Raw genomic sequence first — 25,723 nt, 5'->3', positions numbered from 1 at the left:
TTTTTTCCTCTTGACCTAATGAACATATTTAAAATGCTGCTTCCCCACCTCTGTAAGAAATCAGCTTGCCAGGTGTTACTCCCATGTCTTCCTCTTGCAGTGCTGGAGCAGCTTGACTTTTTTCCCCTGGTTATTGCTGTTGCATGCTGTTACAGTCTTGCAGGAGCCGTGCAGTGGGTGATGAGCCTGACGACATCAGTGCAGGATTGATGCTGTCTTGTGTGATGGCTTCCAGCTACAAATGGAGTCCTGGCTGGTCATCACCTGAGTGGCATATGATTGCTGCATGTAGGATTGAGGTAGAAACAGGTCATATAAGGAGAACACAGATGTATTAATTTACATTTTCCAGAGCGTTACAGGTTGCATGCTGGACTTGACTTTCACTCTTGGCTGTAGTTGTTGTAACTTCATGAGTAGCCTGCGTCTTTCACAGTTTAAGTACTTAAGTCAAAATCTGTAAGCTGATCCTGGGATTGATCGGTGGTGGATTTGGGCACCTTTAGCAATACTTGGCTGAGAAAAAGGTGTTACTGCTGTGGTGGAGAAAGGTGCCTTTCCATTCCCCTGACAGACCTGCTCATTCTTGGTTTTCTCTTAGATTTGTGGTTTGCATATACTTGATTGCCAGATATGTCTCTTAAGCAGGTGTTGATTACACCGATCACCGAGGAATCACAGGTGTCCAAGTATCAGTTGAGCAAATGGTCAAATAATGTCTCTGTGTGTAGGCAGAGCTGGGTACTCCCTGAAGCTGTCAGGTGTTTTGTGACTCAGAATTCATTGTTCCAAAGAACTACCTTTATAATACACGCTATTTTAACTGAAATGGTCCTAACAATATATTCACGTTAGTGGCTTAATGTTAATTAAATAATTTCCAACACATTCATTGATGGAACCTGACCACTCAATTCAGATGTTCATTTTTTGGAGGTTTTTTTGTAGAAGAATATCTGTTGCTCCTTTTGATGTTGTTCCTAAATAGAAATCTTACAGAGTTAATAAGAGGAAAACAAAACAAAACAAATCCCACAACACCCCAAAACCCAAGGTAGGTCAATACTTGGGTTGCTGTTCTCAGGGATGTCCACACTGAAGGTCTAGTAGACCGTACCAGAAGGTTGTCATGAAGTGGAAGTTAAAATGTTGGCTCCAATGTAATTTTGACCATTGGGAGGCATACTTACAGACGTTCTCCTTTGAGGAAATACGATATTTAAGCTTGCTTGGCCTGAGGATAGGGGTGTCTCTGCTTTGTGTGTCTGAGGTTTAGGTCTGATTCTCCCTTTCTTGTTCTTGAAGGTGGAGAGAGTGGACAGTGTTATTAAAAGCTAAACTTTTAGTGGCTGAGGAATGTAGCCGCCAAATTTCAAAGAGACTCCCATAACCATCTGGGGACCAGCAATGAGTGGAGCCTCATGGATTTCAGTGAGGCTCTGTGTGTGGCAGGGGACCTCCCAAGCCAATCAAGGAAGACTGTCAGCAGAGTAAATGACAATATGTAGTATTTAAGAATTGTTTCTGTATGGGAGCTTAAAACCCCTTTTTCCCCCTCCTTTTCAGAAAGAAGACACAGCTCCTCCAGCAAGCCGCCTTTGACTCCACCTTCCTCTTCAGTATTTTCCCTCATTTCATCTTTCCCTTCAAAAAACAAAGGTAGCAGTGGAAGTGGGAGCAATCGTTCATCCAGCGGAGGTACTAGTACATCATCATCAAATTCCAAGTTGTTGAAATCACCCAAAGACAAGCTGCAGATCAGCGGAAACAACAGATTAATGCATTCGGTACAGCATAGCAAAGTTCCCCATGATAAAATGTGAGTATGTGTTTTGACAAAGAATTAAATGTTATTACTTGCATAGTCACTGCTACATCAGTAGAATTTCTTTTTGTTTCAGAGGGGTTTTGGTTTAAGAGATAATCACTTTAAACTCCTCCAGATCTTTTCTGGCAGTCTAAGATTATAGATAATACTCATGACTCTGTTGAACAAGAACTCTTGCAAAGCTGCATCTTAAATCACTATAAATAACGGTCATTTTACTAGGGGTTCTTAATTCTTTCATCTAATCTGCATACTTTGATCATAAGGGAGTTTTAGCTCAGTTTCAGGTGATTTTTGACCTGCATGTGTGAGATTGCAGAACTGATAATACAATTTGCTGTCACAGAACGGGGCGTTTCTTACTGGACATAACAGGCCCATTGCAGTTGCTTTGGTGATACACCGTACCTGTGAATCCAAATAACAGTTTCTGAAGTCCGTGATGACTCTCTGAAATACTTACAAGGAAATGGGGAACAGAGGACAGAAGAGATAATGGGCATAATAAAAAATGTGAAAATAAAAAATGGAAATAAAGGAGGAAGGTCTACATTTGCATTGTGAACAGATCAGAGTATTGTTGAGTACTAACATATTTTAAGTACTTTTTATAACTTTTGACTATAATTTTCAATTTCTGCCCTTTGTTTTTCATAAATAATAGTATGACTCCATCTGTCAAAGTGGAAAAGATTCATCCAAAGATAGATGGTGCCCAACTGAAAGCTGCTGTTGGTCCAACTTGTTCTACTACTGTGAGTTCCTCAATAAAGACTGGCCTTAATTGTCCCTCAATACCAAAGCCACCCTTGCCTTCCCCTGGACAGATACTGAATGGTAAAGGTCTTCTCTCTGTGCCTCCATTTTTGGAAAAGAAACCTGAAGAAAATACAAATAATAGGAAATTTTTACATAAAAGATTGTCAGGTAATTGTTTTTCATTATTGTTTCCTATATTCCTCTTAGTAGTGTATCTGCAGAAATACATATAGAATATATAGAAATCAATTTCAAAAGTAAAACGCGTTTATAACACTAACTTGTAATTGGGTACATTTTATATACTAGAATTTAAATCTATAACTTGATGTACTCTTAAAGGACGCAAACAACTTGAAACATGGCTGTTGCTTTCAGAAACCATACAGACCTCAAGGGCCTGTCAGTTCTTAGAGTTTTAAAATTACACTCTTCTACTATCTCTAAAGATTTTCTTTTCCTTCTTTCTATATAGAAGGTCTAAGTGTACATGGAAAATGGAACAATCAACATCTCATAAACTCAGAAATGTGAACCTAATCTGCTCTTTACACTTGTTAAACACAATAACTTTGTTAGTAGAATGGTAGAAAAGTTCTTAACACCAAAACCACCAACAAAAAGGCACCATTTGTTTGTCACAGTTCATACTGATGGCGACCTCTAATCCCAACATGCAGGATCTGCCCCTCCTTTGGGGTCCCTTACAGCTCTGAACTTCCCTGTTCTGTTTGTAGGCTTGAGATCTGTATTTCAGCACACCATAAACTTGCTGAGAGTGTGTACAATTTTATTGTGCATTTTCACTTGTACGTTTGCCTGTGTTATAGTTGAAAACAGTTTCCAATATGGTTAATTGTTATAATGAAAATAAATGTTAGTATTTCAAAATGTCTCTTGATAACTTTTCAAAACTGTGTACCTTTTGACAGAGAGAGAATTTGATCCTGATATATACTGTGGTGTCATTGATGTGGAAACCAGGAAACCTTGTACTAGGTCTTTGACATGCAAGGTAGGATATCTTAATCAGAATAAGATTATGTAAAGTTTTAATTCAATTTCCTGAGGAATATGACAGAAAATTACAAATTTTTGCTGTCCATAATTACGACCGTAAATGGTACCTCTCAAAACATGTTGCCCAGAACCAAGAAGGAATTGTTTTCAAAGTTCAGTTAATTATTTGTTCAAGAACATATTTCTTAAAGTAACCTGGAGATTTGTATTTTTGTATAAACCCTTTAAACATGATGGGACAGATTAGTTTAATCCATGTGTAGGTAATAGGAGGCCAGAATTATGTTCTTTTCTGGGGATAATCTTTGGTCATAGATCATGAATTTTAAAATTCCTCATAAGCATTAAAAGTATTATTTGTTTATGCAGGATTTCAATAAATCGAGCTCTCACACCCCCTCCTAGGAGGTATTTGTGTAAATGCTACTTGATGTACAGCTACGGCCAACTCAGAAATGAGTCTTCCAAAAAAGCCTAGGGGTCAAACCCTAAATTAAACAATCCATGAAGACTTTTAGTTAAATGAATGTCCTCTGGCCCAAAAATCTTGGGAGAGAGAGGGGTATCACTTAGTCCCGAGGAACCAAAAATCCAGATCCCCTGCAATTGTGTAATATTTCGCTACTTCCTTGCAAAGCAGCTAAACTGTCGGTAGGGGAAGCATCTGGTAAATAAACCACCTACAGCACAAAGGTAAATGAAGCTGATACTAATGACCCAGGGGAACTGAACTTGAACACGTTGCCCTTTTGGAATTACAGGGGGGGGAGGCAATTGTTTCGCTAGTAGAGGAGGGAAAAGCTTCAAGATTTTACAAGAGAACTAGGCAAATCAAAAGTGTAAAAGAGGAAAGAAATGTTTCTCAGCAATTCCTTATATTATACCTACTCAGAAAATATTTTTTCAGAATTGCTATTTGAGTCTGAATTATGTGATGATAATTTGTACCTGCTGAAATCAACCCAGTAAAACCTTTTATGCCATATGGAAAAAAGGTATTGTATGTGACTTTAACAATTCAGAAAAATAACTTCCATCTATTTCACTGTAAATAGAATTTGTGCCATATATACACAGGTGCATCTTTCTATTCAGGACACTCAAAGGACTTTGAGTTCTGTCTGACTATGGATTCTACTGTATTTTTTTGCATTCCTTAATATCTATTTGATTACATTAGTTTTCATTGAATATATCAGTATTTAGAAGGAGGCAAAGTGGTTTTATAAATATTTTTCATGTCTCCCATTAAAAGTCTGATTTTAAACATTATTGTGATAAATATTTTCGTAAGTGAAATTAAATATTTAGTATTTTTGGTTGTGCACTAGTTGGCAATTAAAGTAGCGACGTAAAAAATATTTATCAATTCTAGTCTTAACCTTATAAGAACTTTCAAATTTCTTTTTAAAAAAGAAACTGCCAAAGAAGCCTTTTACTCAATTGTTGGTTTTTGTTATTTTGTATCATAGGGATATAATCATCCACCAGGCAGTTTTAAAGTTTGTTTTCTAAGTCATTCTTCCATTTGTTTACTAAACATGAATGTGGTGATTTTCTCTGTTTTAGAGCTCTAGACATGTGTTTTGAGTGTTCGATTTCCACAAATCTAATAGCCTGAGATTAATGATTTATTTGTGGTTTTGCAGACACATTCCTTAACCCAGCGGAGGGCTGTACAGGGTCGAAGAAAACGATTTGATGTGTTACTAGCCGAGCACAAAAGCAAAACCAGGGAAAAGGAACTTCTTCGACATTCGGATCATCATCAGCAGATGCCCCCTCTCAGGGAACCACATCCCTCACCTACTAAATCTTCCCAGGAGCTGCACCAAAATTCTCATGGAGTTACTCTTACAGAATCAAAGCCTTTATTACCTAATAAACCCAAACCTCATCCCCCCAGTCTTCCAAGGTAAGGAAAATCTGCACATCTAATGGTATGAAATTAATACTGGTACCTTCAGCAAGTGGATTTTGAAAGAGTGATATGGATCTGTTGGACGGGGCAGTAGTTTTGCTCTAGGCCTGGTGACTGTATGTCCGCAATTAGCAATTGCGCGCTGAGCTGTAACTCCTAGTGAGGAGGGTTTGCTGTTTGAAGTAGCAAAAGCTGACTCACATCAATGAAAGCGGTTCAGCAACGATTGGGCAATGCTGCTTTTCCAGGGGTACCATCCCTCCTATCCTTCCCCTCGGTAGATGCGTTATGAGACTGTGAAAAATATCAGAAATCTGTCAACGTAGATTTCCTTCTGTCAGGAATTTAAGCTTTTTAACTAGACTTAGTTCAGTAACACCTTTACCGCTTGCCTTGCCCAGGCCTCCAGGCTGTCCAGCCCAGCACAGTGGAAATGCCCCTAGCGAGACTCCGTCTGTCCACGAGTCTCCGCACCCTCCCTTGCCTGCAGCTGAGCCAGCATCTCGGTTATCCAGTGATGAGGGAGAATGTGATGAAAAAGAAGAGCCTGTTGAAAAACTGGATTGTCATTATTCAGGTCATCATCCTCAACCAGCCGCTGTACGTTCCAAGTAAAAGTTAACCTTGGTCTTTTGCTGGCTTTGAACTTGTAAACAAATTACTTGGGGGTTTTAAGGGTGATTTCTTATTGGATATGTGACTTTTTTGTCCTAGATTTTAAGAAAATTATTTTGTTGTTTAGTAGGCAGTGAAGGTTTAACTGTAGTTGCAAAGTAAATATGCTAAAGAAATCTGTTTGGAGCTCACTTCCCCATCAAAAAGACATCAAAATGCCAAAATACAGAAGGTGAAATTGGTAACTGCTCTAAAGGGCTGTGGTTTCAGAATAAGGACACATGCCTTTTTGGTGAAATTTTGTTAGTGGACTTTTCCACACACGCATGCGCATTTTTTTACTCCGGTGCCAATCATCACAGTAAAGGTAGCAGTAATGTATTGTTTTAATATTTAAAACTTGACAAAAGCTAGTTAGTCTAAGAAAAACCACAAGGTCTATTGCCTAGCCTGTATATCAAATTTCTCCCCACCCTTTTTTTTTTTTTAAAACAGACTACAAGCAGATAACTGATAGCTCCTCAGAAGTAGATGTTACATATATATATTATGGTTTTATACACACACACACACACTATTGTCCTTCCTTGTTTAATCGGAGGGATTCAAATTTGACCACTGCTTTTGGCCATAAGTATGGGAATATCAGATGGGAAGACAATGATCCCAATATACCAAAGCCAAAAATTTAAAATAAAATAGTTCTTATACCATAGAAATAAATATTCTAATATATATATTTTTATCATTGATATAAACATCTAAAGGCATATTAATTTTGCAATATTTTTTATAAACAAGTGCATTGTTATTCAGAGTTGTTATTGAAAGTAGAAAACACCAATAAAATCTGTCTTTTTCAGTTTTGCACATTTGGTAGTCGGCAAATTGGAAGAGGTTATTACGTGTTTGACAAGCGATGGAACCATATTCGATGTGCACTTGACTTCATGTTGGAGAAGCATCTTAATTCACAGATGTGGAAGTGAGTAGAAGTGAAAGAGTTCTTATTCTTCTTGGTATTTGTAGAAATACATGAAGCCTGTGATTCTAGTTAAAGAGCAGTAATCTTGTGTTCAGATTAATCAGATCAAAAGTTGATAGCCTATGCTTTACATTTTTTGCAACAATTAATTTAATAAAATATTTTAGTGGCATTAACCAACCTCAAGATACAATCACTTTAATGTAGCATTATTAGACTGGGTATTATTCCAGAGAATGGTAGCTACGTAGGTTTTTGTTTGTTTTTCTGTTCACCTGCAGGAAAATTCCTCCAGCATCTAGTAACACAGCATCAGTTCGTGCACCACATCGGACAAACTCAATGCCTGCTTCACAGTACGGTGTCAGTGCAGCAGGTTTCCCCTTACCCACCACGGTTATGTCATCGCCAGCATTGGTATCTCCTTCCTGTGTGTCTCTAAATAATAAATCGGTACCATCACATGGAACGACACTAAATGCCAATCCTGCTACTTTGGGTGCAGTGGATCCTGTCTGCAGTATGCAATCAAGACAAGTGTCTTCATCCCCTTCAACACCTACAGTGCTTTCCTCTGTACCTTCACCTATGCCCAGCAAACCTCAGAAAATGAAATCCAGCAAATCTTTTAAACCTAAGGAATCTTCTGCTGGCAGTGGCACCTGTAACAGTACCGGCAGCGTCAGTAGCAGCAGCGGCTCAGGAAAGAAGCGTAAAAACAGTTCCGCACTGCTAGCACCTTCTCATTCCACAGAGTCCTTTAGAAAAAACTGTGTGGTTAACTCTGGAAACTCTGGGACCTCCTATCATCCATCGGTGACAGCTTCGTCCCACAGCATTGGCCTCAACTGTATGACTAGCAAAGCTAACTCCGTTAGCCTCAAACATGACCAATCAGGGAGGGGTCCTCCGACTGGAAGCCCTGCAGAATCGATAAAGAGAATGAGTGTGATGATGAACAGCAGCGACTCCACGCTCTCCTTAGGGCCGTTCGTTCATCAGTCCAGCGAGCTGACTGTGAATTCACACAGTGGTTTTTCACATTCGCATACTTCCCTTGACAAATTTATGGGAAAGAAAAGAAAGTGCTCACCTGGTTCAAGCAGCATAAACAGCAGCAGCAGCAGCAGCAAATCAAACAAAGTTGCCAAATTGACATCGGTGAACAATGTTCATGCAAAACACACTGGTGCAATCCCAGGGACGCAAGGGCTGATGAACAATTCTCTTTTTCATCAGGTATGAAATTTTGTCTCGAACTAAGCCAATATGAACGTGCCTCTTCACGTGCATATATTACCTGTGTTCTCTTAATTATTATCTAGCCAATTCGAGATCCGATTCAAGTAAAAGATAGTTCTCTTATTTGTCCACTACTTGTTTTGAGTGTTTTTATAGTACATTTACACAAGATTTTTATAAACACTCTCATAAAGTGTAGCTTTTTTTTTTAAAGTAACCTTAAATATGACATTCCAAGTTCCTTAGATGTTGCCTGTGAACTGCTCTCAGATGAAATTCAGTCTTCACAATTAAAAAAAATAATTTTGAAAGTAAATCTTGCCAGCCAGCCATGGAACTGAGCTGCATCTTTCAGCCTGACTTCTTGTTTCTGTGTCAGTAATAAACATTCTATGAAGTGGAACATAGCGATGCTGATAACAGAACTGTGATACTGTGATAAAATAAGCCTATTATCCCAAGGTGTCATTGACTAACTTCTTAGTAATAACGAGATTAAATGTTATAAATAAGATAGAAACCTTTTTAGTTGGTAAAGCAAACAGATTTACTATAAAGGAAGCAGATCTCACTTTAAAAATTAGATTGGGGAGTTATTTTTTTTTTAAATAAATCGCACTGGAAAAGTAGTGTATTGGGAGAGAAAGTTCTTGATAAGTTAGGATGAGAGATAATTTAGAAACTGGTAGCTCAGACTTCTTAATAATACTATTCAAATTGACTTGGAGGATCACTTGGAGGGGTAAAAATAATTTGCTGCAGCTCAATGAGAGTATAGAAGATGGCATTTTAGAGAGTAGCTTTAGAACTAGATTTTTCGAGATTGAAAATCCAAGAAATTTTTTGTTTCCTCTGGTGCCAATAACCTAAAATCTGTGTACCTGAAGAGCTGGGAGGTCAGTAAGAGCTTTTCCAGAATGGTTTCTTAATTTTGAGTTTCAGCCATAGAGGAAGGTTTTCACCATTGTGTTGTTTACTGTAACAAAAAAAAGCATTGAGATAGCGGAATTTATTTTTTGGCTTATCTACTAGTTACTATTTTGACTATGGGATATAAATACAGGAGAAATATAATTTGAGCGAATTAAGGAAGAGAATAATGTCTAAAACCATTATAACTTTAAAGAGCTTTAGCTTGAGAATTGCCAAGTCTCAGAGAAGCCAACCGCATGTTAGTGGTGTCACACTGTGCCTGCTGATTCTCCCCAAAATAGGCTCTCGTTATCCAGAAAATGTCTTTTAAGGGCATCTGCTGTAACGGCCTCGCTCACTCGTCCTTCTCTTTCTTTTGCTTGCTCAAAAGCCAAAGGCACGTCCCTGATAGCTGAACGCACCATGGTGAGAAATGAACTGGACAATTTTCACTACAAGCAAAACCTCCATCTGGATTTCTGGACTCCAAGATGCCTTGAGTTTTCCCAACTTCCCATGGTCCTCAGGTGTGGAAATCTACTGGACTGTCACTTAAACAAGGAATTTCCCTGAAGCCATGTCTGTAGCAGCGAATATACTAGAAATGGACACTGGATGAAGTTCAGCCACATAATTGCTCTTTATCAGTGTTAACGGTGGTCTGGACTGTTTGCTACGAACCTGTGAGATTTTACTTACAGGAGTACATCATCTTGCCACTATTTGACATAGATTGGCTGGGCAAACGAATGTTTTTCTGGGGGGGAAATAAACGTTACTGTGGACTTATTTTTATACTGATGGTGTCTTTTGTAGGTGATAGCTAACCAGACAGACACCCTCAATGGAGAGGACCCCGCGACAAGGGGGGAAAAAAATGTGTGAGGCACAATGGAAAGAAGCCCTCAAGAAGGGAATATGGCTTTAGTGTTTTTATAGCAATGTTCCTTTAATGGAATATAAAAATAGCACAATTCAAAAAATAGTCTGTGTTTTGCCCAGCCTTTTGCAAGTAATTTGGGATAAGAAGCTATCAGGAGTTTAAAAAACAATACAAACCCAACAAAAAAAACCCAGAAAAACTTGTTTGAGGCCATCGCTCAGAAAACAAGTATAAAAAATGTCGTATTTGCATGATACAAAACCTATTTTCTATTCTTTTGAATAAGATATGATTGCAGAAGAAAAGTTAATTTTGTTTAAAAAAAATTCAAGAAGATCAAACAGACAAAGGCAAATAACCTCTAAAACTATATGCCCAAAGAACGTATTTATTGACCTATACTGTATACCGTAGGCCTTTGTTATTTAAAAAAAATAACAACTTTATTGGTTAAATTAGGCTGGATTTGCCTTCCAGCTGGTAAAAATAGCCCTTTTAAAACTAAGTATTTAAATAATTTCTAAAAAAACCCCATAAAAGTCAGTTTCTGCCTTGTTTGTATAACTAAATTGTTAACTGTTACACTTTCAACCACTCAGATTTCTTTTTTTTTTCCAAAATTCTGGAATAAATTTAGAGCAGAGTTCACCGTAAAGTGCAGATGTGTGCATCACAGTCATCCCATACCTACCCAGGCTTTATGAATAACGGGGGCTTTACACGGTTTTATATAGTCCAGTCAATTTTTATGAAATATTTTGTCTTGCTTCAAAACACCTCAAAAGTGAATTCTGCTAAAGGGCTTTATTGTACTATGATTTGATTAATCTGGGTGTTTTTGTTAAGTTTTTAAACATCAGGTAAAGTCTCAAAACTGACTAAACTTTTATTAAGGGGCAAAGCAAAGGAAAACAAATTCCTAACCGAGAAGATATTTTATTTTTCTGCCTTAAAGGGGCACCAGCTGTTGCTGAGAAGAGACAATCTGAGCCTGTCTAACTGTTCGCGTAGCCCAGCCTTCTCCCCAGTTCTGGTGGCAAGTAGTACATCAGGGAATCCAAAGCCACTCTGAGTAGCAGTTGCTTAGTTGTTTACCTACCGATGCTTTCAGTTTAACCTGAACTTGCTACAAAATCGTTGTTATACAGCAAAACAACAAGAAGCCTCTATGCAGACACTTTAGCTTTGAATTGATACGAAAGATCACATTGAGAAAGCAACGTACTAGAGACACTTATTATGCAAACTCTTTTTTTTAAAAAAAAAAAGACAACTTTTCAGGAACAAAAGGATTTGTATTTAATAAGATGCCCTGTTGAAAGGATTGTTTGGAACTGCGATTGGCTTAACGTAAAAGGAACCAAAGTGATATGCCACAAAGAGAAATCAAAGCGTATTAAATCCTGCACGTTTGGAGTGAAATCCACGCTCTGATGAAGTCCATGGGGCAGAGCTTCCACTTCAGGATAGCGCCAGTCACAAGTGCAATTTGACTCTCGATAGACACAAAGGTAAAGGAAACGAAAACTGGGCGAGATTGAACGCTAGTGAGTTTGTGATCGAACTCTCCTCTGTTTTTAAGGTTCTGTTGATCTGAAAGCATAAATGGCAAATCCGTGCTCCTTCGGTCGCGTGCAGATGTGATGAAAAGTGAATTCCTGATCGCTGCTCGTACCGAGCCAGTGTCCGCAGTCACCTGCGTCGTGCGATTGTAAGCCATTGGGAGTAAAGAGTTAGAACATTGTAAATTCTGTCTGCCCTCGAGCATAGACCTGCTTAAATACTATGTTTTAGATCTCGGTTCTAGGCAGAACATTGTTCCTGAAGCTTTTATTGTCACATAGTTCTTACTGTAAATATTAAGGAAGCTTAAAATTAATTTTCCTCGCAAAATTGAATTTGCAGTGGCTGGGTTGTTTCTAGACAGATTTTGGTATTAATTTAAGAGATACAGTTTTTATAGTCTTTCCAACTTCTCGTTATGACTCCTGCAGTTTTCTTAACCTAAAAAATTGCTGCAATGATGAACAAAGAGTTATACAAGAAAAAAAAAAACATACTTTTGTATCTTTATTTTGGAATTTCTTGTTCTATTATAAATATTGAAGTATCCCTATTTCAGAAGACATATTTTGTTAATTGATTGTACATATTTAAATATGTATTTTTGCACAGGTCTTTTTTTCTTATATCCAGTTTTGGTACAATTGAGATCATCTAGTATTTATTTATTAATTAATTAAAAAAAAAAAGCAAATACCTTTTTATAATTTGAAGTGGTTCACTGCCAAGCCAATAGTTAACATGCCTACTTTGCAACTTAAGGGATGCCTCCGTTTTGTGAAAGCTGTGTCCCTTTTCATGTCTCGGGAGTGGATACACGCAAAAAATATTGCCTGGGTCGTGCGGTCGGGTTCTGCCGTGGGAACCCGAGCGCAGGATCGGAGCCGAAATGGTGGATAACGGCATTGCTTATCAGTTGCCTGATTCCCAGAAGACTACATTTAGTTAAGTGACACACTGCTTCTCTTTTTTTAGTGTTCGTGTGCGTGTGTGTGCGTGCGCATTCGTGTGGGTCTCATGTGGTTTAAAACTAACGGAAAAACTGAAAGTGCCTGATATAACTAGTTTTAAGCTTGGACTGTTTAGACAGCTTCTCCTTAAAAGACTTGAATGTTCAGTTGAAATGTTGGAGCTTGCTTTTTCCACCTATATACAGTATATGTGTGCGTATGTATATGTATGTGTGCGTGTGTAGATATGTACACACATACATATATATTTTCTGAAATCAATGAGATGGGTTGACAAAAGAAAGCGAATGATGCTGGTAACTTTTGTAAAATCTTTTAATTAGAATACCTTGTGTTGGCACAATCCCATTGATAACTCATATTTAATATAATGCCGAGGAGTTTGAAATATGGTTTTAACCAGCAGTTTATTTAACTGTCTCATTTTAGGTGGGGAGGGACAGGGGGTTATTAATTCATAAATGAAATAATTTAGAAAATGTTTAAAATAGTTGGCATTCCAGGAAAACAAAGCAAACAAAAAACCCCACAAGTAAGTACCTCTTAAACCCATTAAAAAATAAAGATGTGATTTCCAAGTGACATTTCTAAGGCAGTTGTCTTCCTGTCAGAGTTCTCTTGCCAAGGAATCTCTCTCTTGTCTTTCACTCGTTCTGTCCTGGAGGAGGGAATTGGGCTTAGAAAGATTCTGAAATGTTTCACCGTTCAGCAGAAAATAATCATTTTTACCTTTTGTGCAAGATATTTTACGTTTTAAAGATAACTTTAAAATGAGCACTACATAATGTCAATGTGAATGTAGGCCTTGAAAGCATCTTGCTCGGTGTTGAGCCTGGTTCTAAAAGCAATCTCCTGTGTAAAATGTGTGAATAGTTTGATAATTTGTATACATAATCAAGAGCATCTGATCAGCTGAACTCTGTGTTGGCTGCTGTATAGTACATGAACAAATGTCATGGGATAGAAAAATTACTTTGGATATTTAAAAGAAAAATAAATATATAGTCTATTTGTTTTGTAACAAGTTTCTGTAAATAAAATAATTTATACTATTTATAAGAAAAAGTTGTGCTTTGCTTCATGAAAAAGATTAGTTTGTTGAACAAACATGTTACTAAACAAGGCAATAAAATTAGGACTTTTCAATAAATGAGGTTGGTTGCATGGAATACATGATATGTTTCTGCTTCATTATAAAATCATTCACCATTAAAGGAAAACGTTACCTGTATCGGTGCCTACGTGAACTAATTTCAGAGAATTGGATGTGCCAGGTTCTGGCCCTGGCCCTCAGCGTGGCGAGAGTGGCTGCCCCGGCAGGTCGGACCTTTATGTCCCCCGGGGTTCGAGAGGTGCCTGTGTCAACGCCGCGGTATTTGGCTGGTATAAAGGACGGTTTGTTACTCAAGGTTCTCGCTTCATTGTTTTCTGAATAGAATAATGAGAAGCAGCTTTTACAGCCCCAAATGTGGTATGTTGAATGGTCATGTTTCTGTTTGGGTTTTTTTTCCTCCCGTTGCTTCCAAAAGAGCATCCTCCATACCTTCAGAGTTCAAAGCCCCAGTGTGTGAGAATTCAGCAGGTGAAATACTCTTGCCGGCTTTTCTCTGCATGCGACTTGGGACTCGCATCTGGTGAATGACATCTGAGGAGTGGTTGGTAAAACCGATAAAACGCCTGTTAGTAGGATAGGAATTCATAGTTACATCCATGGCAATGCCTCCTTTATTCCCTTTCTCTTCTCTTTCTTTTCCTCTCAGAACAAACTTCTCCTTAGTATTTGGAATAAAAGCTGCAAGATAAAAATGGGGTTCAGGCAACAAGCAGCTTCTGCTTTGTCTTTTCGTGACGAGTACTTCTAATATTTCTACATTTACCTTTTGTGTTGACTGAAGATTTTTATTTATTTTCTTATCTCGCCTTCCTGAGAATATCTTTCTTTCCTAGTACAATTCCTAACGTCTGTGCCATCCTGTTAAGCTGCTGGCACTGAAGCTGATTGTGCTGGGCTGTACAAGCGACGGCAGCACGGAGCGTGCAGGAGACAGGAGACCGCAGAGCAGAGCTCTCTGCTTGTCATCGCGTTCAGGCAAGTTCGTGACTCTGAGCAGTCTGCGCCTGCGTCAAGCTGAAGGATTAACTGCGTTTAACTGCGTTTAATGCAAGGTTCGGTATGCTCTAAAACAGGTGAGGAAAGAGGAAAACGAGTGCGTTTATCCTGTATAACCCTGAGCTCTTTGAGGTGTCTCGGAGCTCTGCAGGTTTGGAGTGTCCTCCCTCTCCCCCTCCTTTGCTGCGCCAGGCACCGGCACCCTGCAGCACCAGGGAGCCCTGACCCAGGGCAGAGCTGCTCCGTGGGTTATCGCTGCTCTGTGGGTTATCGCTGCTCCTAGCGACTCCCTCAGTGCAGCAAAGGCGTTGGTCGTGAAAAATGCCTTCTGAGCAGGTGCTAGCGTAGAGCCCCCGAACACAGACCTCCCTGAAGTGGGTAGAAGGCCGTTTCTCTCCTGTCACTGATTGTCGCATAGGAAAATACTCCAGTTTATATCCAGGAAGAGTTACCTGGTGGTGTAGGAGCTCAGGCTGTGTGTGTGCAATGCAAATCCGAGTGTCGGAGGTTCTCTGTGCGTGTGCTTTTGTGTGCATGCGCACATTGCCGATACCCTTTGCGCTCAGAATGGAAGCTGGCGATGTGTCCTTTGAACCCAAAGGTGTCAGGCGTCGCTTCTCCCGGTGGGGACGTGTTGGGCTCAAAGGCTACAACCTGCCTTTGGGAGGAAAACTCCTAAATCCTGGTCCTGCATCTGCAGCACGTGCAGCTCTGGAGGCAGGGGTGCGAAGCTGGCCCCTCGCTGCGTACAGCGCGGCCGACAGCGAATGGCCCCGGCACCCGTTGCCTTTGTAGGCTGAAGCGCTCCGTGGCCACCGTTAGTTACACCAACTACCGAAACAACCAGTACAAGGGCTTGCTGCTGGCTTTATTTAAATGCAAATTCCTGTTGGTCCATTATTATCACGTTCTGCTGCAACAAATAATCAAACACACGTGGCTCGTAGATTCCAGCATGGGACTCTTAATTTGGCTGAATGCTTTTCTCAGTGCTTTGGCTCAGAACTGCGCTAGCTGCTGGATTTGTTCCTAACAAGCAGCATGGGATCTTTGTCGCAGAAAAATGGCATGTGCTTGTTTTGGTTTTGTTTTTCTGGCCTGCCAAACTTCAGAAAAGGTTTTTGAGATTCTCCTGAAGTTGTTCAAACTAACCTGGAGTCAAACTGCATTGCAAAGGATGAAAACTGGCCTGAGAGATGCAGTCAAAAAGCTGCCTCCAAGCCCACGGAGAATGGCTGGAGTTGACGTCTGTAGCCAAATTGGTACAAAAGCTTTCTTCAGTGTCAGCAGGGACACTGTGCTGCTGCTCGGGTTAGCTGCTCTCCAGCACAGTGCTGGACACTTTATCCTCCATTTTTGCAGTTGGGCTCCCTTCACCGGTGTCCCTTCCAGTCCACAGCAGGTGACTTTTCTCCAGGAATGAATCCCTTGTCTCTTGTCTGCAAAGCTACACCTTCAAGTGGAGCCCAGTGAGAAGAAATGGAGCCGTCTGGCAGGTCAGCAGACGGGTGAGCCATAAAACATTTGCACGCAAACCAATCTCAACCATTTTGTAGCAGAACTTCTCTTGACAACCCCCCACAACACCCTGTCTCCCATCCTTCCCTGCCACCTTCCCGCAGCCTAACGGCAGCGCAAGGTGGAACGTGTCCCTGTGGCGTGGCTGTATCGTGAGAGCTGCGGCCGGTTCTGGCCACCTCGTTGCTAGTATGAAGCCAGCCTTCCAAAGCGAAATTGGAGAATGGCGTTAGTTCAAGGAACTGCGTGAGCTTAAATTACAAGAGAGAATGTACAACTTTGGCATGTGGACTATAAATCCATGGAAAGGTGTCAAGACCGAGGCATGAACGGCTGTGTCTGCAGTGCCATTCACAGTCGGTTGAGTAAATGGAAATCACAAGGTGAGATAAACCACAGGTAACACTGATGTGATCACGGGATGTGAAAGGTCGCTTGATGTTACTTCAGGGTTTAAGGCAAGCAAAAGCCTACAGCTGCTGATCTGATGCGGCTGTTGAAGTAGGCAGTTAAAAATGATAGAATAGAAAAACTTATAAAAAAAATATCAGCACAAGGCCTGACCACCCTGGACCCCTCAGCATTCCCACTCTTTGGAAAGCCTGTGTACCAGATTGCTTTGTGTTTTTTCAGGAAGGCAATAAAGAGCTGCTCTGGCTGTGCTGTGCACTTCAGGAGGCGATGCTTTTCCCTGCCACTGCCCGGGATTTTATCTCACCACCGTTTGGCACGGCTGAGAGGCTGAACTGCTGCTGAAAGCCTTAAAACTGTTCAGGTAAAATTGTCGATGCTTTCTCGCCAGGCCTGGCCCAACAAGCTTTGTCAAGAAGCTCTGCAGGTTCCTCCCGGATCCTCCTTCGCAGGACATCAGCCGAGATCAGGAAACGAGCAAGGCAAGTCACGATCTTTACAGAATGGCTTTAGAATTGTCTCTAGTGCAATTAGCATTTTTCTAGACAATGCTGACATTTTGGCAAAGATTCATACGAGAATTAATTTATTGGCAGTGCAATGAAAATGAATTCTCACTTCGGTAGGATAGGTGCACTTCTGTTTCGAGCATTCTGGTTTTTCACCTGCCTGAGCAGAAAACAGCAGATTCTGAAACGCTTGGCTCCCACAGGACGATCGTGATGGTTGGAATAAAATAAAAAAAGAAAGCTCTGCAAATATCTTACAGCACACTAAGAATCTTTAGTAATACTTTTATTTTCCTCAAAGTAGACATTTCTGGGGTTTTATTCTGTTGCTCTTACCTATGCTAAAAGAGCAGCAAGATTTCTCTTGAGTGGATGAAGCCAACATTAGCCTAGCTTTCTCGATTAAGTTTCTGTTCCCTTCAACTTACAGTTAAAAATATATATGGTAATACATAAGCTGAATGGAAATCCGGAGATTTATTATTTCATGAAGCTTTGATACAGTTAATTAAGGCCAGTTCAAGTACAAATACTTTGGAAAATTCATCTGTGCACCAGAAATGAAATCCCCCAATTCAGTGAAGCCTACGGCCTGTGCTGTCTGTAGTACAATCTTCTGATACATTTGGCCTTTGCATGGATGGAAGGTGGAAAAGATGTTACCAAAAGGCAGCCAGAACTAAAGTCTTCCTAGCTAGCTATACTTTATCTGGTATGGAACAGATCTAGAAAAACCGAGAGATGCTACTGCAGCTCTGAAAAGTCTGAATATTGGCCTAAATTAATTAAAACTTTGTAAGAATTTATATGTGTGTGAACACACAAAATATAGAATTAGTAACTGACCACATGATAAACAAACCAGGGTTCTCTTTTATTACTCTCACTGTTCTAAGGAAAGCAAAGATCAGAATTTTCTTCTAATTAGTACTGTCTGAAACATACATCTCTAGCTAAATAGCTGCTCCTTGGAAAAAAAAACAACACAGCTTCTAGTAAGTAGTAAAAGAGAACCAAAAATCATTGGGTTGTATTTTGGGTTTCAGAACAGTTCAACAGAATATTGTTGAAGACCCTTAACATCGCAGCAGCAGTTCAAAGCCGGGAGATCCTCCATGACCTGCCCGCAAGAGGAGCGGGGATGTGCGGTTCCACGCTGTCCTGGCTGTTGCAGAGTACCTCCCACACGTCAGGATCGCTCTGTGGGTCAATCTACCTGTGGGGTTACTTCAGGCAGTAAAGTTGCAATGAACACAGGCAGTAAATGGATTCTGTTGCTAAGTGCAGTGGCATCAAACAGCTACAGAACTTAAGTCACAGGCTTTCTTTGGGAGGAAAAAAGAAACCTCAAGGCAAGCCAGGCAGGGTAAACAGCTGCTGCTGTAGGCTCTGCCACAGCCAGAACCCATGTGTCATCAGTATGGCAGCAGCTGACTTGAAACATTTATTCCTCAGCAGCTGTGAAGAAGGAAATCGTAACCCCCTACAGCTCTGGATCAGCTGTGTCAGACTGCTGTAGTACCTTCCACTGCTCCTACCATCATTTTGACATCTGTAAATCTAACAGAGGAAGTAATTACAAGTGTAATGCTTTGCCAATGTGCTGACTTTCTTTTTGACAGCTGGCAAAAATGTTGTTTTAAGGGAGAGGCTACTTCAGTTAAAGATATTCCCAAAATTACAGTCCTTACAGTTCTCATGGTTAGATTATTGCTTCACCACAGTCATTTTCATCCTTCTCCTTCTCCCTTAAGCTGTAATCCTCTCATAACAAGAGTTCGTCCTGCCCGGACAGTGCACAATCTCAACTAAAATTTTTGGCTACTTTACTATTATGCAACTGATTCTTTTCACCTTTGAGTCAAATACAGAAGCCTTAAAAAAGCAAGCATAGGATCGCCATTAGTTCTCTCTTCACAGATCTCGACCCTGCTTTGTTATTAAATAGTGAACACTGTATACACAGTCAAGTAAAGGAACACAGTATATACATTACAAGAGATCACCAACTGTATCATACATTTAATAAATGAACTGGGATCCATACACCAAAAGAGAACATTGTTTACACAATGAAGTGGAAAGTAAAAACACTACCTCTCTCGCTAGTTGTTCTTTTTACCTGCAGTTTACCAAGTTATACAATATATTTATAGGTTACTTCCAAAATGTTTTAAACATCTAAATTTTGCATTCCCTTGCATTAAAAAATTACATATTAATTACTCTGGAAAGTTTCTGAACTCTGTTTAGCAGCAAATCTCCTTTCTTGATGGTTTCTTGGTACTGCCAATTCTTGCTATCAGGCCTAGGAATTGTGGGGAAAAAAAAAAGATTTAGAAGTGAGAATATGTTTTACACCAAGCCACTTACATTTCTGTAGTAAGTGTCATCAAAATGTACAGAATTCAACTGGGCTGTCAAAAACAATTTCTAGGAATTGATAACATACCTGTTAGTTTCTACAATCTCATTTACTTTGTCTATCTTGCAGTGTAACCGCCCAGCTGCAATAAATCTTGAAAGCTCCCTAAGAAACAAACAAACAAACAAACAAAGTTGGTTAAATCACATTTCACCAAGGCCTTGTAGACTGGGCTGTACTGAACCTTCTACTACAACACAACATTGTCACCACGCTCTATTTCTGGAGCAACAGCCTATATATTTTCATAAGGTATCTTATGCATCATCTTATTAAAGCTTGGACATTACACACAAGAATCATCATTCTTGCAATCTGAATACAAAATGTCTCAGTATTTTCTTCTCAGGCCAAAGGGTTGTACTTGAGTTAGTGAAATTTATCACTTGGCTTAGCACCAACTACTCTTCGAATTCAAAGGTGGCAGCCATGTAGTGTGCCTATTCGGAATTTATGCTGATGTAAATATCTTCAAGCCAGTCAATTCATTAGAAAAGTCTCTTCAGAGTTCCCTACTCTCTAGTAGCTCTAAACATGCTGCTTTTTAAAATTATCATTATTTTGCTTAATCAACTGGTGGTCTACAGCACACTACTGATGGCAGAAGAAAATGTTTCTGTGATCAACAGTAAAACAAGTTACAACTAATAATAAATTACTGGGAAGCATAAGAACTAGTATGACTTTACAATGTTTACCTTTGAATCGAATGGTGTTTGGTTTCTCTTGAAACACCTATTAATTAATATCTGAATATTTCAAGCAGTATTCATATTTCTGTACCACTTTTCTGTATTAGAAAATATGGAACTTCTCTATGAAAGAAGAACAACTCTTGTGAAGGCATTTGAAACAAAGTGTTTCCTGTACAAAGAGTAAAAGTCAATTTCTCACTTCACGTTAGTTCTCATCATGAAAAGAATTGCAAAATGAGACTGCAGTGTATGTTTCATTTAAGTGAAAAACAGCGTATCCTGTCCATGCACCAGAAAGCAAGCTAAACTAAATAAGGAGACTTTGTAGGGTATGTAAAATGCGCGGATCCCCAAAATAGTAACAGTTGAGTTTTTGCATAGCTGTGAACTAAATCATCCCCTAAAAATCTTAAGTTTCATAGTTTATGATGGTCCATAGAAATAGCATTATAAAGAACAAAGTTATTAATAAAAGAGTAGTTTCTCATACAGCATGCAGAGCGAAAGAAATACTGGATAAGTTGTCATAAGTGATTGCAATCAAATTATCTTCTTTAGTGAAACATAAGGTTCACTTAAATTTAGCCAAGCTCTTTCATAGAAACATAACTTGGCATGTTTAGAATCAAAGTAGAACAAAGATTTTTATTCATAATGGGATCATTATAAACAATTAAACAGTGTAAAGTGAGACCTTTATGAACTTAAAAAGCCAAATAACTTACTGATCTATGAATTCTACACTGACTCCAAATGCTTCTGCCATGTATCCTAATGTCAATGACCGGTAGGACTCCAGGAGCTGGCTATATGCGTGAATTCTCATTTCCCGTACATAGTATCGATAATGAGGTGCAAACAGCCAATCTTTTTTCATCTCTTGCTCTACAATAGCTGAAAGAAAAAAAGAAGAAAAAGAAAATGACTCAGTAATATCTAAGAAATGTAAAGTATCAGTTATGTAAATAAAACACACACCACCAGTTAAGAAATAGTCAGTGTGAACCCAACTGTATTGTATTCTTGCATACTTCAGGATATGAAAGGTATTCTACACTGAAGAGAAGTTCATATAATGTCTCAGTTCTGGAAGCAGAAGCAGTAACGACATGCAAACAATATTGTGGCAAAGCTAACAACCCTGTTTGTCAGCACAGAATCCCTTTCAGGGTGTCAGCCAGTCCCCCTCCGATGCAGGGGGATGACCTCACTACAGACACGTGCTGGGACCTGCTGTCACACAGGAGCAAAGCAGAGCTGGGAAACAGTTGGTACTTGGTGGGTAACTACTGGAAGAAACATCGTTACCTGGGTAAGGAAATAAGATCAACTTGCTGGTACTAGCTCTCAAATTAGGATTTCTAGGCACTGAAGCGACTTTTTCTCCTGCCAGATTTAGTTCTCAGCCAGCAATAAGGCCAGCAATAGAAAAACGTTGCCCTTAGCTCTTAATCTCATCAGGCCTAGTCTTCCACAAAATGAGGGGTTCTTTTTTGCTTTTTCTAATTTCTTATTTTCTTGTATTCTAAGTCTCACAGAAGGAAAACAAGCAGTCTGAGAACTGGTGAGAATGAGATTTTTCTGAAAAGCTTTTCTTCAGTGTCACCCTTTTACACAGAAACCAGAGCAGAAAGCCAGTGGTAACAAAAACAGTGAAAACCTTCTGTGTAATATCTTTTACAGGTTGAGATTTCAGGGCCTTAAGACTACAAGCCTCATAACTTCTTTCAAAGGTGAAACCTTTCAAAGCTTTCTTGTCTGACCTGGCTCTTCAGGTAAGACAGCGCTCCATAGCCATTTGAAAATGCTTTTCCACCTAATCAGGTGGGACCTTTCAAAAAGCTCACTGTATGCAAAGGTTGGTTTGTTTGTTTTAAAAATCAAACAGCAGCAAATTTTAGGTCACTGTTTAAAAAACCAAAATCTTACTTCTTTTCTGCATAAAGTAGCTCTAGTTCTAGACTGTAGCTACTCCACAAAAGCTGTGCACAATCTGAAACAAATAATTGAAACACCTGAAACAGTGTTGTAGGAGAAAACCACAGCCTTACCTAAGGACTGGAAAAAGGCTGCATAACGGCATTCATACAGAGAAAAGAGATACTGTCGTACAGCTGGCAAACTGTGTAACACTTCCAGAATCTCTGCTCCTTTAATAACCTGAAAGCAAACAAACAACATGTCTAAATACCACCACTTTCCACCTGGAGATAAACAAGTTAAAGACAGGCTGTGTCTGTTAGAACTGGTGTTTTCATCTGCTTTCCTTACCTTTTCCCTAAGGTCAGGCCTGTCTAGTGCAATCATGCTGACATAGACCGTGTATGTTACAAATGTTTTGTAATCCATAAGTTCATAGGATGTAAACGTCGAAACTGTATCAAGGAAGAGCTCTGCTGCTTGTTTGAAATCTCGAATAGCTACACAGTAAAGGCCCTGGTACACTTTGAGACGATTTCTCCTGTCCCAGTCTCCTCCTTCTTCTATTAGACTTAAAAGAGAACAAAAAGAAATATTTACTTATGTAAATGTATTATGTAATGTTATATGAAAGTAGTACAGTAAATCAACTGATACCATGTGATTAGAGAAAGAATAACTTGTTTTATGTTACAATTTTTGAAACTGTCCAGGTTTTGTACATCTGTCAGGGGGAGGAAAGTGACCTTCTTGGGGCAGGAGAGGCCAGATGCTTTTGCACAGTGTATGTTTCAACTGAAAGTTAAAGTTTATAGCCTCTAAAGTCGTGACAACAGTCTTCTGAGATGTACATGCAAATATTACTGCCAACCTTAGCTGTGGCAATATATTTCCACTGCCTGTGCTGCTAAAATCAAAGCCATCCAACTAGCAGCATAGAAAAAATTTAAAAGTTGCCACTTTTCAAGTCATAGTAACACAAAATTGATGTGGCTATAAGCAGGACCACAGACAAAATCGGCTGAGAAGGCAACACAAAAAAATCATTGCCCAAGGAACATGGTAACTGGGAAGACACCCCTCATAGCACCAGCAAAGAGACTGGAAACTGCAGCTTGCTACAGGAACCCCTGAAGTTCAAAATGCTGGGAGCATGGAGACACTGGAGACAGCAGTGGGCTACAAATTAAAATCAAGTCAGCTGCTAGAAAATAGCTCACTCAAAATATTAACCTTTCTTTTCTCTTCCCCCTCATAAAAAAAAGCCAGGAACAGGAAGGTTTTAGTACAAGGTAACACCCACCCATCACTCGGTGATTATGTCTCACAACCAGTCTTAGTCATTTCTTGACAGAAAGGTATTTATCTTCCCTTTCTTTTGTTACAGTTTGTCTCAAAAGTGCTGTCAGTGCACTCAAACAACCCACGCAGTACCTTTTTGCCTTTTCAATGTTCCGTGTGATGAGGTCATTATCCATATAAAACAAGCCAATCCTTAGAAGATAGAACACGATATCCAGACGATGTCCTAGTGCCACAGTTTTGTCGTAAGTCTTGCGGAACGCAGTCAGAGCTCCCTCCTAGCAAGACAGTATTTTCTACTATAAGAATGTTAAAAGCACCTAGAATGTTTACAAAACATCTGTCGGAAGTACACGTGTTGTCTTCCATTGACAGTCGTGACTTTTAGTTTCTCACAGAACTTTAATATTATACATTCTGAATAATCTTGAAGAATCAAAGTTTAAATCCAGTTAAAAGAGCCGATCCTCATGTATCTTTTAAATCTAAGGACTATGAAAATCTACTCTGTAATCTGAAATTAAGATGCACTATGTAAATAGCTTAGAAAAGTCTACAGACATAAGGAAAGTGGAAAAATAACATCTGCAAAAGGAAAATAACCTTTTCAAGAAAAGAGTGTTTTAAGGCCTGCTTGGTTTTTTTCTAAGTAATTTAAATTTCAGTAACACTCTCCCCTATCTCCCACCCATGTCTGAGTTCTGCCATAGAGAAAACGTACTGCAAGTCACGCAGCTTCGTCCCTACGAACAGCACTCACTGGAACCTGCCTAGCTAAGAGGATTACAATGCAGTGTTTTTAGTATGAGTCCATAAAGCCTCTGCCATGAACCAACCTTGTCCCCAATCCTGCACAGGTACTCAGCTTTGGCCATCATTGCATCTCGGATTTCACTCTCTCCCAAAATCTTTTCCGCATCTTCTAATTCATTGTCGAGACGTTTCAGTTCCTCCTCGTTAGCTTTCTTCATCTTGTTCAACAGATCCACATCTATCTGCCATTCAAGAGACTTGCACAGTGCTTCATAATACGGAGCCATATCTGAAAGAAAAGCAGGAAGGCTTCTGCTACTAATTGCTGCAACAAGTGTATGCATGAGCACTGAAGGACAACACAACTGAACGTCAATGCCAGCTACGTCCTTTCTACACTCAGGTACCCATTAAACCCGGACATTACAGAGCCAGAGTTTCAGCAGGCCTTGCCTGTCATGCTTTTTGCTCTCTTTACACCTCTCCTGCTTGTGCTTTCCTTACTCTCTGTCCCTGAGTGCAGCGGACCCCGGTGCTTAACTCGTGCCTTTCAGAACACCAGCACGATGTAGCAGGGGCCAAAGCTGGGGCCAAGGCACCACACTGATGTGTCCAAACCTCCCTTCCCCTTCTCCACCCCCCCCCGGACTGCCCACGCCCCAGGGGCAGACTGATGCCCTCCAGCTGGGAAAAGCGTACACACGTCCGGGGGAAGGGAGAGGCTCCCCTGCAGCGGCAGGGACGGACACACACCCCCCCGCTCCCCTCGCACCAGGCCGCACTCACTGTGGAGCCGCACGGCCGCCATCAGCTCGTCGCGCGCGGCGGGGTCGGGCGCGCGGGGCCGAAGGCTGAGGAGGAAGCGGAGCTGGGCGATGCGGAGGTCGGGGTTCTTGGGCAGCCCCTCCTCCTCCAGGTTCTCCAGCGGCATGGCGACGGGACGGGACGGGGCAGGACGGCTCGGCTCCGGGCGGCGGCGGGCGGGCGGCGGCGCGGCCCAGTGACTCAGCTGCGACGGGCGGAAACGGCGGCGCTCTTCCGCCTCGCAGCGCCCCCTACCGGACCGGAGGCCTCCGAGCGCTGGGCCGCGGGGTCCACGAGCGGGGGAGTGCGCATGCGCGGGGCGGTGCCTGCGAGTCTGCGGAGGGTGGTACGCGCCGCGAGTGCGCGCATGCGCGGGACAGCCATAGGGCGAGGCGCGCGGCGGCTGTAGGTGTTGCGGGCAGCACGCGCGCTCTGGGGCTGCCGAGGCCGTGCGCAGTGTGGCTGTACGGGCTGGGCGGCTGCGTAACAGCTGTGCAGGCTATAGGGGCCGGGCACGCGCGGTCTATAGGCCGTGCAGATGCACAGTGCGCTCTGCCCCGCTCCCTCGGGCGGCCAG

General features: G+C 40.7%; 2 protein-coding genes across 14 annotated transcripts in view; one reads left to right on the top strand and one right to left on the bottom strand.

Moving 5' to 3' along the window:
* The window catches only part of ATXN7 (ataxin 7), a 92,371-nt gene extending 75,528 nt beyond the window's left edge, over positions 1-16,843 (top strand). For all 13 annotated transcript variants that reach the window (XM_054837749.1, XM_054837746.1, XM_054837748.1 and 10 more), the window contains 8 exons: positions 1,567-1,819; positions 2,493-2,755; positions 3,520-3,602; positions 5,257-5,522; positions 5,930-6,128; positions 7,007-7,128; positions 7,410-8,367; positions 9,674-16,843. In XM_054837749.1, coding sequence (XP_054693724.1) covers positions 1,567-1,819; positions 2,493-2,755; positions 3,520-3,602; positions 5,257-5,522; positions 5,930-6,128; positions 7,007-7,128; positions 7,410-8,367; positions 9,674-9,691 — 2,162 coding nt within the window. In that variant the 3' untranslated portion in view covers positions 9,692-16,843. The remainder of the gene's footprint in view (positions 1-1,566; positions 1,820-2,492; positions 2,756-3,519; positions 3,603-5,256; positions 5,523-5,929; positions 6,129-7,006; positions 7,129-7,409; positions 8,368-9,673) is intronic.
* Positions 16,844-19,237: 2,394 nt separating this feature from the next.
* Positions 19,238-25,402, bottom strand: PSMD6 (proteasome 26S subunit, non-ATPase 6). Its single transcript, XM_054837758.1, has 8 exons — positions 25,129-25,402; positions 24,426-24,631; positions 23,722-23,867; positions 22,639-22,858; positions 22,419-22,527; positions 21,093-21,261; positions 19,700-19,777; positions 19,238-19,555 (listed from the first exon to the last, which is right to left on the bottom strand). Exons 1-8 carry the CDS (start codon positions 25,271-25,273, stop codon positions 19,459-19,461), a joined length of 1,170 nt encoding a protein of 389 aa, XP_054693733.1. The 5' UTR covers positions 25,274-25,402; the 3' UTR covers positions 19,238-19,458.
* Positions 25,403-25,723: the final 321 nt, after the last annotated feature.

Source organism: Grus americana, chromosome 11 (assembly GCF_028858705.1).
Source record: "Grus americana isolate bGruAme1 chromosome 11, bGruAme1.mat, whole genome shotgun sequence".
Classification (NCBI taxonomy): Eukaryota; Metazoa; Chordata; class Aves; order Gruiformes; family Gruidae; genus Grus; species Grus americana.
This window is presented reverse-complemented; position numbering and strand designations above follow the sequence as displayed.

What these genes read in the sequence shown, in the direction of transcription:
- PSMD6 (XM_054837758.1), bottom strand. Translation starts at nt 25,273, where the DNA reads ATGCCGCTGGAGAACCTGGAGGAGGAGGGGCTGCCCAAGAACCCCGAC. An exon ending in TGTGCAGGATTGGGGACAAG is followed by an intron (nt 23,868 to 24,425) that starts GTTGGTTCATGG and finishes CTGTCTTGCTAG; the next exon opens with GAGGGAGCTCTGACTGCGTT. An exon ending in AGTGTAGAATTCATAGATCA is followed by an intron (nt 19,778 to 21,092) that starts GTAAGTTATTTG and finishes TTTGTTTCTTAG; the next exon opens with GGAGCTTTCAAGATTTATTG.